This window comes from Myiozetetes cayanensis, unplaced genomic scaffold, assembly GCF_022539395.1.
Source record: "Myiozetetes cayanensis isolate MyiCay16 unplaced genomic scaffold, myiCay2020 scf17, whole genome shotgun sequence".
NCBI lineage: Eukaryota > Metazoa > Chordata > Aves > Passeriformes > Tyrannidae > Myiozetetes > Myiozetetes cayanensis.
Genome location: NW_026087378.1, coordinates 5578648 through 5595664, shown reverse-complemented (window position 1 = coordinate 5595664; position 17017 = coordinate 5578648). Strand labels below are relative to the sequence as shown.

Below are 17017 nucleotides of genomic sequence, written 5' to 3'. Positions count from 1 at the left end.
ATTTCAGATCAAATGTCTGTTTTCCTGTGAAGGAAAGGCAGACGAGCCTGGCCATGGCCCCTCCAGCCTTGACCTCCAGCCTAGAGATAAAAACGGAGTACCGAACAAAAACCTGGTGGTTTTAGTACCAGCACTGTCAGGGATCCTCCGTCCTTCCCAGGTGGAAGCACCTCCCAGACACACAAGCACATAAACAAACAAACAAAACAAACATCACGGAGGGATTTTAAAAGACTTTTTACGAATCCTAGCGGTACCTCAGAGGAAAAAGAGGCCGTTTCCTCTGTCAGAAACTGTTGCAGTTTCCCTATCTGCGGAAAGTTTATGGTCACTTTTACCTCGGGTTACCAGCCCTGATCAATCCTCCAGTTTAGAAGCGTGAGTGGGACTTCCCTGCCTGAAACGTGGGTTCCTCAACAACAGAGCGGGTCCCTCCGGCTCGTTCCTCGCTGCAGGGCGGGTTTTTTTCCCCGGCTACAGGAACAGGAACAGGACCAGGCAGCCGCTCTCCGCACCAGCCACCCCGCGGGCCCCTCCTAACTCGCACCACACGTGGAACCCATTAGGAAGTGGAGCGGGGCGGGCGGGCCGAGGGGCGCGGCCCTGCCCGTCCTCCCTGCCCGCCGCTCCCGGCCCCTGCCGGGGCGGTGCCGCCGGGAGCTGCGGGGCTCGGTCCGCCCATCCGTCGGTCGGTCTGTCCGTCTGTCCCACCCGCCGAGGTCTGCAGGAGCCGCCGGCGGCCCCGCGGTGAGTGCAGAGGGAGGGGAGGCGGCCCGGGCCGGGCTGGGGGTCGGGGCGGCAGCGGCGTCCGGGTGCGGACCGTGCTCGGCTCCTGCTCGCAGCCCCCTTTGGAGCGGCTCCGCAGGGTAAGAGCAGGAAAGCGGCAGATGGAAGCGGGTCCCCAGGGAGAGCTCCTGCCGGGGCGGGAGCGGAGGGGATGGATGTGAAGGCAGTGGGACCCTTGGGGTGAAACTGCATGTTGTCTTCGCGACCCTGCGGGTGAAAGTGAATGTTGCTTTACAAACTAAAACGCCGCTGTAACTTACTTCCCTTTCGCCCTCCCGGCAGCGTAAATTGCTGGTTGGTTGGCTCCCAAAGCGACACACGAGCTCTCAGCAGAACCCTGCAATTTCAGGAGTGTAAACAGCGTGTGGGGTTCTTCTTAGTGTCTCTTCTTCTTGCAGATTTTTTTTTTAGCATAAGAAAACCCCAACCAGCTCAACAAACAGCGTTCTTGTAAGCACGCCGTTATCCAGCACAGTCCCAGTGCGTGGGTTTCCATCGGGAGGCGTGGTGGGCTGGATGGAGCTGGGCTCGGGCCGTGTGGGCAGCTGAGCTGGCGGCCACTGCCCGAGGAAATACTTTTGGACACTTTTTCCACCGCCCAACACAGCAGCTCTTCAGTGCTTCACCTTTGCTTGCCAACAGTAAGGGCGGGAGGAGGGCCCTAAATTGATAGAGGTACTTCTTAGCAAACTCTCCGTAAGGCATCCAGTTCGGATGGAACCTGCCGGAGCACTGTGTGAGGCTGTGGCTGGTCCGCAGGAGGGATCTGCTTCACACGGAGCAGGGCAGCCAACACACTGGACAGCTGCTCTCGGAGGTGAGATGACCTTCCTGGAAAGGCTGGCTGCCGATTCCGTGGGATCTTCCCTAGAAAGGCTGGCTGCCGATTCCATGGGATCTTCCCCGGAGAGGCTGGTGAGCAGCTTTGCTGGTGCTGCTGCTCAGGAGAACCAACATCTGAAGTAGGAGGAGATTACGTATTTCACACAAGCGAGGTTTTATTGTCCGGCTTTGCGGGTTTTCCCACATGACTGAACGGCTGGCGGTTATTGTGCCAAAAGTAAGGTAGTTCTGCTCCCAAATGTATTGCTTAAACGTGGTGTGCCTTTTCTTTTGGTATTCACATTATTTTAAGTCCTTTGTTGAAGTAACTGTTCGTGGCTAGAATGTTTTGTTGGAGGATGTTAAGTATTTTGTCAAATTCCAAGGTGCATACATTGCTGTTGCAGTGCTTATCTCGGTGTTATCATGGCTATATTGAATTTCCTTGTTGCTCCACAGGAGTGAAGACATTATTTGAAAAAGGCTGTTGTCCAGCAAAAGGAAGGTCAAAGATTTACTTGTCAAAATGTCGCGATGTGTTCTCCTTTTATACTCTTAGGTGGAGATTTTCCAAGGACCTGGAGGTAGTACCCCAGCTCTGGTTCAGTTTATCGATTTCTGATTCACCTGCTTCTCCTTTACAGCTCTTCAGGAATTGTTCATGTCTCTTTAGATCATGTGTTTATAGATTTGTTTTTAACTTCTCATGTCTAGCAAAGCAGGTGCATGAGAGTGGGTAGTGATCACATACAGTGTCAACTCATGCACATGAAATGTAGGAAAATAATCTGGAAAACTGAGATGAGTGTAATAGAAGGGATACTTCTGATTGACCTTTGGTTTAGTTTCTACTCTTAAATGCTCACATCTTCAGTTTAAGCTTGTAGTGCATTATTTCAGTAGGTGAATGAGCTTCACAATCCATTTTTCCCTTACTGTCAAGTGACTGTGATCTGTGACAGAGGAATGAAGTTCAAGCTGTGCTGCAGGTTGTGTTCCCCCAAAGACGGGTGCCAGGCAGGTGGTGGTTCACCTCTGCTATGTCATGGGATCAGAAAGAAAGGCCCAGATGGGCTCCAGAAAGAGCTGTAAAAGTCATCAAATCTCCAGAACAGCAGAACCTCCCCATATCTTTAGTCACTGATAACAGTGACAGGCAGTTACTTATAACATAGAGATACTGGAAATTACCTCAGTTCTGTGCTGTAGTCTTTTTCTTTTTATCTTAAGTAAAGTTTGTGGCAAACAGACACACCCTGAAGACCTTACTCAAGCCAAAAAAACCCGATAAAAGTGAATTCTAGGCATATGAAGTTGTACATAAATAGCAGCTTTCAAAATAAAAACACAGTGGCTCCTTTTCCCATCTGAATATACAGAATATCCCTCAGTGTCCTGTCCATTAAACCAAAGGGTTGTTTGGTTTGGTTTTTTTTTTTTCATATTTAGGAAGAAAATCCAGTTTTCTTAGGCAAGTTTGGGCTAACGGTTACAAAAATAATACAGAGCAACACTTTGAGGCAGAAGAGGGTGAAAAGGCGGGTTAGAAATTGTGTCATTTCCTTGTATCCTGACACGGGGAGAGGCAGGGACTGTGTCATGAAAGGCCCTTTCATGCCACGTAGAGAAAGCTGTCATGCAAGTCAACACAAAGACCCAGTATATGCTCAGGGGTTCATAGCCAAAGAGATTTTTACTTAGAACATTTTTCTGCTGTCTGGACACAACCAAAACCCAGGCATCATCTACCATGCAAATGTTTTACAGTAGAACTAATCTGAGCTGTCTGGGTTTCGTGTTGGAGTTCCTTGGCACACTGGAAAACCCCAGGTTTAAAAGAGCTGTCTACAATGTCTTCTTCATGAGTGAGAGTGGAATCAGGAGGATTTTCATCACTAAAATCTAGAAATCAAACTCATCTGAATAATTTGCTACACATAAAAAGTAGTGTGAGGTGATTTTTTTTTTTTCCCCCTCAACTTTTACAATATTGATTTGCTGAGCTTTGAGTGGGTGAAAAGCTTTTTGATTTCTAACTCTGTGCTTGTAAAATGAATAAAACTTCAGGAGCAAATGCAACTCTAGGATGTGCTTAAGCAGAGTAGAGCAGACTTTTGTAACACTTAATTATCACTGTGTAGTATCTGGGGGCAGTTTTGTGAGTGCTGTAAATTATCCCTGAGCACACACTGTAGTCCTGTAAAGGTGGATGAGATTAGATACCTGAAAGGTAGGGGTGGGGTCTCCTCCAAGCGTGATCACTGGGTCATTTTGAGCACCTCTGGGGGATTCTGGATGTTTTCTGGAAGTGGGAGTGCTGTATAAATGCTGACAGTCACTTGTTGCTGTCAACTTTCATTGTGGCTTGTTTCATCAAGATTGTGCTCTTTCACAGTCAGGCAATATGTTTCCACTATTAAATGTGCTTTGGTATAATCACCCTCTTTTACTGTTTGTGGGCAGCTTGGACAGAGCACGAGTTCTAGTGATAGTGTTCCACTTACCTTTCACTGTGCCCATTAATATGTTTTCCACTGGTGTGTATTGTTTTAGTCAGTTGTAATTTACTTGAAAAACCAGCTTTTAAAAAGCGTGAAGAGCACTTTCTTTTCCTGGTGTGTCACTGGCTGAAATAATGCCACTTCTTAGGTAACAAGTCTTTACAGTATTTGGCAGGTGCAATCACTGCATTAAAAAAAAATAACCCACAAGAGATTTAGACCAAGCTGTACACTGCTAGAAATGTACCATTTGTAGTTAATTTTCAGCAAGTGTATTGAAATTTCTGTTGGACTACAATAAACCCTGTGTCTGTCTTTGCATGGGGAAACAGGCTGCAGATAGAGATTTTCTCAAGGAAGACTCCCAGAGGAGCAGGGCTGCTGCATTCCTTTCCATTACACAACATTGCCAGCAGCAGGTGTATTCTATGGGATATCAACTTCCCTCCTAGGAAAGGTCATTCCTTGATTAGCAGGTCATTCCATAAATACTGTGTTCACTCTCTAAGAAGGTCTCACAGAGTACATTCATGTATGGTTTAATGCAGGTGGTCCTTCTTTGTGTTTTTAGCAAGTCCTTGCGATGGCAGCAGTGACGGAAACCAACAACGTCCGTGCAGTGACTGAGGGGCTGGAAGGAGATGACACCAAATGCAGTTTCCATCACAGAATGTTCTTGGAACCCCAAGAGAAGAAGAGGAGCATGAAGGCTCTGGTGGTTAAGCAAGCAAAGAAAACCTGCAGCTGCACTCCAAACAAAGTTAAAGACTGTGTTTTTGGTTTCTTTCCCATCATACGGTGGCTTCCTAAATACAAACTGAGGGAGGATCTCTTGGGAGATTTAATGTCCGGGGTGATCGTGGGGGTCTTACTAGTCCCACAGTCAATTGCCTACTCTCTCTTGGCTGGAGTGGAGCCTATTTATGGCCTCTATACATCCTTTTTTGCGAGCCTTATTTATTGCATATTTGGAACCTCCCGCCACATCTCGGTCAGCATCTTCGGTGTGACTTGCCTGATGATGGGACAAGTGGTGGATCGTGAAATGGAGAGAGCTGGCTATGACTTGGAACCAGCTGTGCTCAGCGTCCCCCCAGGTGCAGCAGCACATGTGAACACCACCCTTTCACCAGCGAATGGCACAGGGCAGGAGCTACTCTGTGACAGAAGCTGCTATGCCATTACAGTGGCAGCCACTGTGACCTTCTTGGCTGGAGTTTATCAGGTAAGAGGAGGGTGGACAAACAGGTGTGATGTGGAAATAGTTATAATTCTTCTTTAGGTGGTTGTCCCCGTGAACACCCTGCTGGGTTTGCACGTGTCCTCAGTCTGTGTCTCAGGGCAGTGGATGTGGGCAGGGCTGGAGTTACTGTGATGCAGAAAACTCCTCTGGGTGCTTTCCATTTTTTAACAGCATTTTGTGCTTTTATTCCTTCTCTACTGTGGACTGCAGGGACCTGCACACACCACCTACTGCTCTCACAGTCTGCACACCCCCTTCCTTGCTGTGGCCTGAAGTTCTATTTACTTTTTGTTTCTAGCTTCTAGCTTATCCCCCCATTCCACTGGGCTAAAATGTGGTGCACAGCTCTTAATTCCAAACTTCAATCATTTGCCTTTTAACAAAAAAAAACAAACAAAGAAATTGGATCTCCAGTTTATTTATCACTGTGCTTGTAAAACTTTACTGTTTGCCCAGTTAAAGCCAAACCGATGCCATTGTATGGAAAGGACACTACTGAGAGGATACAATGTATTTGAAATGAAACTTTAAATTATTACCATATAAAATATATTAATAATATTTCACCAGTCCATCTCTACTTACTTCCTAAAATTCACTGCTTGCTGAAATTAAAGAAGGTATCTTTGTTTTAGCGTGTCATGCATTAACCAGAATGGGGTTAGTTTTAATGGTGCTGCAGAGCTGTGGTATTTGAGTTTGTGAGTTCACATTCATTTGTTCTTAAATGTCCAGGGTGATAGCTAATTAAATTGTATGGGAGGGGAAAAGAAACATACCTGTGATGCTGTGAAACACTGACTTTAGACTCAACCTGGAACTTTTTCTTGTACTATAAGTTCAAGTTGAGCAATTTCAGAAATATTCTGGGCCTCCTGATCTGCACTAATTTTTGTTTTTCATCATGTGGATGAAGTTTTGGAGTTGTGAATTGCACTAAATATTCTTTGCAAGTGTAAGTACAATTAGGTTTCTTTATGTGAAGAAGCTAGATTACTTTATCTTCAGTCCCTCTGAATGTCAGGCATATTCCACTTGCTGTCCCTCTGTAGGCCAACTAATAGGTCTTCACACCCTCACATTTTTTTTTGAAGCTCCAACCAAAATCACATGTTCTTTGTAGCAGAAACTTTACAATCAAATCATAAAAACCAAGTCTTCTCACACCAGTTGCCTACAGCATAATTAGGTTATGTCAATTATTGTTAATGTTTAACACTTAGAAAAACCTTGAATTAATTTAATTACCAAGGCTGTAAGGGAGTTGGTTTTTTGTTGTTTTGTGTGTGGTTTTTTTTTTTTTTTTTTTAAGGACTTGGCTCTGAGCTGATTTCCTGTCAGTCCGGGTCCTACCTTCTCTTCAGTAGTATTTTATGGTTCTCATGGAGTTCCCAGCCATGATCCCAGCCTTCTTTTTTTTTTTGCCTTAACTACCTAAGGGATATATCAAATCGACACCTCTGAAAGTTTAATAACTGTAAGTTCTGGCCTGCAGTCTTGAGATAACAGTGTAGACAACCCTGTGGGCCAGCACGGAGAATTAAAATGTTTCTGCCAAATTGCTGTGAGAAGGTCCTTTCTCCATTTGGCCTGAAGTTTGATGAGGAGGAAGGGGCATTTACCAGGTGAGAAGAGGCACGTGTAGAGCAGGTATCCATAAAACCAGGCATTCCAGTGAAAGACATTTGTCCGTTCAAATAGCATTAATAAAAATTAATGGCGAGACACCTAAAAAATTATCTCTCTTTATATGATCTACATCACAGGAGTTTGCAGCTCATATACTGAGTCAGATGCACCAAACCTGATGCAGTGCAAAGGACAACTGTTACACCATAAGCTACGGTTTTATTGCAGGCTGTGAACTCCAGTGTAAGAGAGACAAAGGCCACTAGAAAAGTGTTAGATCCCTGCAAAGTTCACAGAGATTACAAGAACTGAGTGAAATGGGAAAAGCAGTCAGCATTTCAAACATGGGGGTTTTTGCCAGGCTTTCTTTTCCCCCCACCAGGATAACTAGCAGTTACAGCTGGACCCGTGAGCAAACAATAAACACAGGTTCAGAGTATGAATAACCCCCCAAAAAAGCCTGCTTTGATTGCTGGAGACTCTTTTCTCCACGCTCAGACCATGCCTTGTCCTCCAGGGCCGTGCACAGTAGGTTTGTTTCACTGCAGCTCCCTCCAGAGCCCCACACTGACAAAATCCATGAGATTTGTGTCCTAACCTGTTGTGCGTGATTGATTCCTTCCAGGTGGCCATGGGTTTATTTCAAGTGGGCTTTGTCTCGGTGTACCTCTCCGATTCATTGCTGAGTGGATTTGTCACGGGCGCCTCCATCACCGTCCTAACCTCGCAAGTCAAGTATCTCCTGGGCCTGGACATTCCACGGGCCGGAGGCATCGGCTCTCTCATAGTCACCTGGATAAACATCTTCAAAAACATACACAAGACAAACATCTGTGATCTCATCACCAGCTTCTTGTGCTTTCTTGTGCTTATCCCAGCCAAAGAGCTTAATGAACGTTTTAAATCCAAGCTCAAGGCTCCAATACCAGTTGAACTATTTGTGGTTGTGGCAGCTACTCTGGCATCTCACTTTGGGAAGCTGAAAGAGACTTATGGCTCGAGCGTTTCTGGGCACATCCCAACCGGGTTTCTGCCACCCCGCCCTCCAGACTGGACCCTCATTCCCAGTGTGGCTTTGGATGCCGTTGCCATCGCTATCATTGGCTTTGCCATCACGGTCTCCCTCTCGGAGATGTTTGCCAAGAAGCATGGTTACTCTGTGAGGGCCAACCAGGAAATGTATGCCATTGGCTTCTGCAACATCATTCCCTCCTTCTTCCATTGCTTCACAACCAGCGCAGCTCTTGCCAAGACTCTTGTCAAGGAGTCCACAGGCTGTAGGACGCAAGTCTCTGGCATGGTGACCAGTTTGGTAATCCTGTTAGTCCTCCTTGTGATTGCACCTTTATTTTATTCCCTTCAGAAATGCGTCCTTGCCGTCATAACCATCGTAAACCTCAGAGGAGCCCTGCGGAAGTTCCAGGACCTGCCAAAAATGTGGCACCTGAGCAGAGTGGACACGGTGATCTGGGGAGTTACCATGGCAGCCACAGCACTCATCAGCACCGAGATTGGTCTTTTGGTTGGTGTTTGCTTCTCCATGCTCTGCGTCATCTTCCGAACTCAGAGGCCGGAGGCACCGCTGCTTGGCTGGGTGGCAGAGTCCGAGACCTACGAATCCCTGTCTGCTTACAAGAACCTGCAAACCAAGCCAGGGGTCGTGGTGTTCCGTTTCGAAGCCCCGCTCTACTACATCAACAAGGAGTGCTTCAAATCCACCCTGTACAAGCAAACCGGGGTCAACCCAGTCTGGGTGAAGGCAGCAAAGAAAAAGGCAGCAAAAAGAATGCTTAGGGAGAAAGAGGTGGGTTCTGGTGACAACCAGACCAGCATCTCCATGGATTTTGTGTCTGAACCTCTGGGGTTTCACACCATAGTGATTGACTGTTGTGCAGTGCAGTTCCTGGACACGGCAGGAATACGCACGCTCAAGGAGGTCTGCAAGGACTACGGGGAGATAGGTGTCCATGTGCTCCTGGCCCAGTGCAATCCTTCAGTGAGGAGTTCCCTGATCCGAGGGGAATTCTTTAAAGAGGGGGAGGACCACCTTCTCTTCCACAGTGTGCACCAGGCTGTGGACTTTGCATTGGGCACCCAGGGGCACAGTGGGACCAGTGCTTCTACGGACTAGCTGTGGTGAGACAGCAAGTTGGAACAAAGCCTGGGAAAAATTGTCTGTGGGTCTGTATATCTATGCAATCAGTGTATGTGCACTCAGGCTGGGTGGTTCTTAGCACACTGGTTATTGTGCAGTCTGCTTGGATGCTTTAAATTTGCCTGCCAGGTGCAGTGATTCAATAGGCGGTACTGAATGAAGGCAGTTCTTAACTTGATTATGGCTAATCTGTGACTCTAAGAGTTTTCATATGGTTGTTCATCTCATTTCTCTTCTCTCTTGAACTTTCAGTGTCTCAGTTCCCCTCTAAGTTTTGATCATCAGCATTGAAGTCTTTCTTGCAACCCTGTCTTTGAGGATGGGGCAGGATTCTGAAGTAGTCTGATCATCCTGTCCAGCTGAAGACCAAGGCAACTCATTTCTTGTCCCTCATTCTGGCACTGATTTTCCATCTCCACACCGTTATGTTTGCTAAGGAATGGCTGACAGGGACTGTTTGCTCTGGTCTTTACTGTGCAGTGTTTGCTTTTTTAACCTTCCTGAATTTGGTACAGGTAGATAAATCAAATCTAAACATGCATGAAAAGGTCTTCATGAATAGCTTCTAACCAACCATCTGTCACCTCCAGAGGCTTTGGCACTGTCTCCTAATGCAGCCAGGCCATGGGGGCATGGTTATCTTGTGTTTCCAGGCCTTTATGTGCCTGTGCCTATGGAAATGTTACCTCTCTAGTTTGATTTTAATGGTTTTTATTCAGAGGTGACTGCTTAGAAATCTGGTTCATCCTTATGGTCAGTCAGTTGTTTTCCTAATATTTAGGAGCTCTTTAGAATTGTGGACTTTAGATATGGAAAATATCTAGTTCTTGAGTTTCAGCAGAAAACAGTCCCTTATAGGCAGTTTTATATGGCAGGCAAACAGAATCACAGGCACCAAAATGGAAAGGGCCAAATAGATTATCCAACATCTGTCCAAATGTGTTCATGTCACACAGACTTTGGGTGTGAATGCAGGTTTTATTGACTCTACGTGCTCTGCCATGGACTTGATGCAAGGGGAATGCACAGACCAAGAAATACAGTCATTGGAAAAGGAGCCAAGAAAATTCTTTGCTGAACTTTGTTTCACCAGGTCAGCGTAAACAGAACTTTTTACTTGGATTTTAAATTATTCAGAACAGTGAAGAGTGCCTGTTCTTCATGCTGAAATCCAAGCACTGGGTAGGAAGAGGTTCTCTTTCCTTACAGTGATAGAGTACAATTATGGAGGCAGAATGGAGAGATTAAGAGTGTTTGCTGAGTACCAGCTATACACAGCACATCTTTGGAAGATGGTACTTTCTCCCAGGGGAGTTTACAGCCTGAACTGCAGGTGCTTCACAGCTTTTAAAAGGGAAGGGTGCTGTATACTGACAATATTCTCATCCTTAATCATTCAAAAATAATAAGTCAGGAGTCAAAAAAGGCATAAAATACAATATGAATTGTGAAACGTTTACTAAATTGAAATATATTTTGAGTTTAGACTGTTTTCTTCTTTCCTTTTTCTGATCAAGGACCAGTAACTATTCTCTTCTTTCTATGAAAGCTCAATGTCACATAACACTTCACTCTAGGAGATGGGACCTCAAGAGAAGGATGAGACAGCAGGAAGATGAGTCCTTCATATGTTAACTGAACATGCTACATTTTTTTAGGACATCATAGCAGCCTGTAGAAATACTGGGGGAGGTGGGAGGTGGCTGTAGCACATATTGAAAAGGAGCATATAACTGAGATCTGATGAAAAAGCCCTGATGAAAAATTGCAGCATGTTGTTATTGTCAATTGTCCTGCCTACCTGCAGCTACTTGTTCTCACCCCTTTTTCCCTCAGGCATGGGCAGGAGAGAGGGAGAGGAGGAAGGAGCAGCTGGCCAGGGGACTTCAAGGCAGGTCAGCCACAAGTAGGACAGAAGTCAAGTAGGAATTTCTCTGGGTGGTTTTTGCTCTCTCCCGTACTCTTTCCACACTGCCCAGGTGGAAATCTTTTGATCTGTGACCATGCACAGGTTTGTGTAGCCAAATTCTAACTGAGAAGGGGAAAACCTTTCTTTATTACGTGATGTTTTTTCAAATCCATTTCTACCTGTGTCAGGTAGAAATTGTTAATTTCAATGTTAGTACTTTCCACAGCTATCAGAATGGATATTTGTAGCTCCTGGGTATTTATTTACATAGAAGCACAATAAAACAGCCATGAATTGATTTTCCCAATAATTAAATTGCATTATAGCTAAAAGATGTACTGAAGTGATTTATGTTTAACTAGAGCACATTGTATTTGGCCTCAGTGCTGTTTGCACGGCCATGACTGGCGATGCAGCCTCCAAATTGTATAAAGGAAAACACAAGAACTAAAATGCAACAGCAAGAACAGCCAGGCAACCCAAAGAAAAACTTCTAATGTTCTTATTTAAGATAACATCCAGAGGTCATAGTATTAATAAGTCTATATTAATGCACACTGCCCTGTTTAAAAGGGAACCAAAATAAATGCCATTTGCCAGAGAGTTCAGTGTAATAGAATCCTTTGGAATTAACTGCAGATTAGAGCTTATTATGGCTGGAATTTCTTAGAACAGTGGATTCCAGCCATTTTCCTTCTAGGCCTAGAATAACCTTTTAGGAGTGACATGAATCTGATTTAAGCCTACTGGCAAGAAGCACATTTTGCTTGAATATGTTTGTGGACCATTTAAAGTAATCCAATTTCATCTTTAGGAATCGGGGACCACTGATTGAAAGCTTTTGCCCTAAAGAATTTGTTTTGTAAAGGAATTTTATATGTATCCACACACATCTATATGTGTATGTATCTATGTGTGTGTGTACATATATATCTATATATATCTTTTGCTGCTGTGTGATGGTTGCAGCAGCTGTATATATCCAGTTATGCTTTTGTGATACTCCTGCTTCTGTCCTGGAAAGGGCTCTTCTGCCTTCTACTGTTCTAAAAGAACAGTGGAGAACATGTACCGGATTTTTTAAGGGGAAATCTCACTGCCTTCTCTCCTCCCTACCTCACAGCTGAATGTAAACTATAGGAAGAGCAACTCTCAGAACAATTGGTTTGGGGTTTATACATCTGTCCAGAACAGGAATGTTCCTCCCAGGTGCAAAATTCAGAACCCCAAGCTAGACTGGAAGATCGTATAAATCATTTTATCTTCATTCCCAAAGGTACTAATCAGCAATTATCAGTCTAAGTGAAGAATTAAGAGATCATTAGTATGTTCATTAGTGACAACAACATGGCATTATGGAAATTAACACTCACAGCCTCAGCTGTACTAAAGACTCCTAGAAATGTCTTTAGCAATCTCCTGCTAAATGTCAGGCTCTTTTTATCTCCTGTGTTGCTGCTATAGATAGTAGTGTCAGTTCCTCTTAACGTGGCAGCTGAACTAATAAATGTTTCACTTGTGTGAGTGTTTTGACAAAAAAACCATTTTAGGTCCACTTCACAAAACAGGGAAGGGCATCTCAGTGGTGCTTATTTTTGGATTCATAATGACATTGCCAACCTTAGTCTTGTGTGATTTAGTGATCCTTGTTTCCTTGTGAGCCATTGCAGTTCCATCTGCTCCTAATTCACTGCAAGACCCACCTCCAACTTCTTGTGCTTCTTTCTGTGTTTTGCTGCAAGACATTGCATATGGTTGACTGTAAATAGAAGAATCATTGGCTTTGTGTATATTGCTGTTATATGTGACCTGCTGCTCAGTTTCCATGGCAGATCTTTTGATAAGGCTAAAGCTCCTGAACAGAGAGAGGAAAACAACCCCAAAACCCCATGAGTCCTGTGGGTGCTGGGACCGAGAGAAATGGAGCTATGGGCAGCTGATAGGGGAGCACTTCTGTGTGTGTGTCCCCATGCTGGAGCCTCAGCCTGGTTTGGGACTGGGAAAGGGTTTGTGCAACTGCTGGTGCTGTCCAGGAATGACAAATTAACCTGAAGGTGTCTTTATTACGGGGCTGCTGGGACACAGTGTTGTGCAGCCTTGTGCCTTTCTTACAGGGAGTGTAATAACAACACAGGACCTGGTTCCTCAGTGCTCTGCTCAATTCCTCCTCAGTCACTGTCCTGAGATACGTATGTAAGGGGTTTCTGGTTTTATGGTTAATTTTGTTTGGTCTAATTTTAATCTCAGTCTGTCCCAGGCAGGGCAGCAGAGCTGGCCACGACTGTGCTCCTTGCCCATGGAAGGGTGTCTCTCTTGGGAGAAAGCCCACAGCCACGGCTTTGGTCTCTGCTCACACTCCTGCTGGCTTTTGTCAGGAGACATTCAAATCCACTGACGATGGGTTTGAAAAGCAGAGGTGAGGTATTGCAGGCAGGAGAACAGCCTGGCTGCCACACTGGGGTTTTAAGCTGCTCCGTGCCCAGCTGCCTCCCACAACCTTGTGCTGAGGTTGGCCCTGAACTCTGCCTGTGCTCAGTCCTAGATCCTAGCTGAGGGTGAAACTCTTCAGGCAAATAGTTTCTTTCAGGGCATTATCTTCTGCTATGTGTTTTTTGGTTTTTTTTTTTTTTTTTTTAACATGCTTTAGGAAAGTGATTTAGATGCTTGAGGTGATTTACATTTTTAAATATTTTTTTTTCATTGGCATGGCTGAGCCAGTGAAGCTGTGATGCAAATATTGCTCTGCTGCTCAAGCCATACAAGGTACTTTGTGTAGCTTAAGTTTGTTCTGCTGAGTCTCAGTGTAGGATGCTGTTGTGAGACTTCATTCAGTATTGATATAACTCTCCACAGGAGAAGGGCTTTGCATTTCTCTGCTGGCATAGACAAAGGGAGTCATGTCTTTAGTGCAGACTTTGCACTGTGAATGACCTTGGTAAATCCCAAGAATTACTTGCACTGGGTCATCGTGTTTATAAGCCTTTGTAGGATCAGCTGCTCATGTGAAAATCAACCTGATCTTTACTATTTCAGTCAAATTCTGCCTAAAGTGGAAATAATTGAGTCTTGCTTTTTCATTTGAGATTCTTGCAATGCTAAAAATGAGGCCTCTCGTTAGGTAAAATGACAAATATTTAATATATATATATATATATTTAGTTCATAGTATAATTAGTACCTTTCTATTTTATTTTCTAGAGATTCTGTAGGCTGAGGCATATTGATATTCTTTAATGTGCAAATGCACAAAATATTTCAGCATTGAATGGCGAATCAAATCTCCATTGAGGTAAATTTACTGCTAAAAATATTTGAATTGCAGCTCTCTCCAGCTCTGAAAGCACTTAGCTCTTAGTCCAGCTCCCAAATGATTCCAATATTCCACAAGAAGATAGGAGATACATTTTGCTGAACTTGGGTCCAAGTTTTTGATATCTGATTTTTTACTTAAGTAAATTTTATGTGTATTTGAAATGCAAATGAAACATGGTTAAGGAGAGGTAAAATGTCCCTCTTTCTGAAAAGCACATGAGTTGTCCCTGACTATCATCTCTAGTACCTTGGTATATTCTGGGGTATGATTTTTTTGAATTATTTTAAATTCAGAATAATGCTAGATAATTGTGACGTAATCTTTTGCAGAACAAACCAAATGGCAAACTTTGCCTGGATTTTGTTGGAGAATCAGTTTAACTAAACAGGACCTCAGGACTGGAACAGATCACATTGGTCAGCTGACCAGTTTACAAAATAGTTTATGTGTTATTTGAATAAAATGTGGGAAGGTCATATAGTATCTATAAAAAGTCACCTTATTCGGTGGCATCAGTTTTATTTTTCAGTAGTCATCTGTGTTCTGCCATCACTTCTGGTGTCTGTCCTCTGTGTGGTGTTGGCTCTCCTTTACACTCTCTGTCTGAGCTGTATCAATTGTTATTTTTAAATGCTAATGTGCCTTATTGCCATTGTAGAAGATTTGTTAGCGTGAGAATTTTCTATCAAATATGGTAAAATCGTTGGGTTTCTTTAGCACAATTAAAAGATGGTATTTATGGTTTTTTCTGTTGTTCGATGTCTGCTTCATCACAGAGTCACAGGACGGGACAGGTTGGAAGGGACCCCAGTGGGTCACCTGGTCCCACGTCCCTGCTCCAGCAGGGTCATCCCAGAGCACGTGGCACAGGATTGTCTCCTGATGGTTCTGGACTATTCCCAGTGAGGGAGGCTCCACACCCTCTCTGGGCAGTTTGTGACTTGCACAGTAAAGAAATTCTTCCACACGTTCAGGTGGAACTTCCTGGGCATCGGTTCCTGCCCGTTGCCTCTTGTCCCATTGCTGGGCCCCCCAAGCAGAGCCTGGTCCATCCTCTGACCCTCTCTGCAGACACTGACACACATTGATGGGGTCCCCTCTCAGTGTCTCCTCTCGGGGCTGAACAGCCCCAGCTCCCTCAGCCTTTCCTCCTCAGGGAGATGCTCCAGTCCCTTCATCATCTCCACAGCCTCCTGCTGGACCTGCTCCAGGAGCTCCATGTCCCTCCTGTCCTGAGGAGCCCAGAACTGGACACAGCACTGCAGATGTGCCTCACCAGGGCTGAGCAGAGGACCAGCATCACCTCCCTGACTTGCTGGCAATGCTGTTCCTAATGCACACCACAATCCCTTTGGCCTTGGCCCCCAGGACACACTGCTGGTCATGGACAACATGTTATCCAACAGGACCCCCAGGTCCTTCCCGGCAGAGCTGCTCCTCAGCAGGTCAGCTCCCAGCTTGTACCAGTGCCCAGGGTTGTTCCTCCCCAGGAGCAGGCATTTGCCCTTGTTGAATTTGAGATGGTTCCTCTCTGCCTGTCTCTGTCTCTCCAACCTCTCGAGGTCCCTCTGAAGGGCTGCACAGCCCTCTGGGTATCAGCCACTCCTCCAGCTTTGTGTGAGTGAACTTGCTGAGGAGGCACTGACCCCTTCATCTGAGTCACTGATGAGTAAGTTAAACAATACTGGGCCCAGTACTGAACCCTGGTGGACACCACGAGTGACAGGCCTCCAAACTAGACCCTGATTACAATCCTCTGGGATCTGCCATTCAGCCAGGTCTCAATCCACCTCGCTGTCCACCCATCCAGCCCACACTGCCTGAGTTTGCTGAGAGAAGGTGTCAGAAGCTTTCCTGAAGCTGATTAGACAATATCCACTGCTCTGCCTCAGAAGATGCTGCAAAGTAAGTTTTGGAAAGAAGAACCTCATGTGTTTGGTGAGTCCCCAGTCCCTGTTTCCCCGACAGGGTCCCTGTTGCAACACACAGTGTACACACAGCGGTGTGCTCTGTTCTGCCACACCATGTTGCACACACACAGGCACTCGGGGAGGTTCCCTGCCCACGTAAACCAGGGCACTGATTGATGGTTTGTGGCTTTCACCTTGTTCTGACCCTGCTGCTCTGTGCAACCTGGCTGTGGTTTGTTTCAGGATTAATAACAGGTAATCAGCTATGTGGTGACAGTGATGTGCCATGTGCCAGGGAGCAGCATCCTGCTATGGGCCAGGACCATATTCCTAAAATGAAAGAATTGACAGAGTTGATCAGGTTTGATGCTACTTGTACTTTACAATATGTGTAGTTACAGTTCCTGGTATTGCATACTCAGCCTTACGAAATTGCTGCCATGTATTTCAGTGTTACTTGACGTAATATGAAACTGTGTCAGGGAGGGTTAGGCTGGGTATTGGGAAAAGGTTCTTCCCCCAGCGGGTGGTTGGCACTGAACAGGCTCCCCAGGGCAGTGGTCACGGCCCCACGGCTGACAGAGCTCAAGGAGTGTTTGGACAACGCTCTCAGGGACAGGGTGAGGTTGTTAGGGTGTCCTGTGCAGGGCCAGAAGCTGGACTTTGATGATCCTTGTGGGTCCCTTCCCTTTGATTCTGTGATTCTATACCAGGTTATATGCCTTGTTCAGGTCATAGCCAGTAAGAGT

The 17017-nt window shown here is 45.3% G+C and overlaps 1 protein-coding gene across 2 annotated transcripts; it reads left to right on the top strand.

The window, feature by feature from the left end:
* Positions 1-687: 687 nt before the first annotated feature.
* Positions 688-15103, top strand: SLC26A2 (solute carrier family 26 member 2). 2 transcript variants are annotated; one of them, XM_050312260.1, is made up of 4 exons: positions 703-747; positions 2068-2192; positions 4681-5334; positions 7607-15103. In XM_050312260.1, exons 3-4 carry the CDS (start codon positions 4693-4695, stop codon positions 9110-9112), a joined length of 2148 nt encoding a protein of 715 aa, XP_050168217.1. In that variant the 5' UTR covers positions 703-747; positions 2068-2192; positions 4681-4692; the 3' UTR covers positions 9113-15103. The 2 variants fall into 2 exon arrangements, with proteins under 2 accessions (XP_050168216.1, XP_050168217.1); XM_050312259.1 differs by lacking the exon at positions 2068-2192 and having other exon boundaries at positions 688-747.
* Positions 15104-17017: the final 1914 nt, after the last annotated feature.

Bases quoted from the DNA above. Each gene is read 5' to 3' on its own strand.
- SLC26A2 (XM_050312259.1), top strand. From the start codon at position 4,693: ATGGCAGCAGTGACGGAAACCAACAACGTCCGTGCAGTGACTGAGGGG. The intron at 5,335-7,606 runs GTAAGAGGAGGG...GATTCCTTCCAG, and splicing joins TCTTGGCTGGAGTTTATCAG to GTGGCCATGGGTTTATTTCA.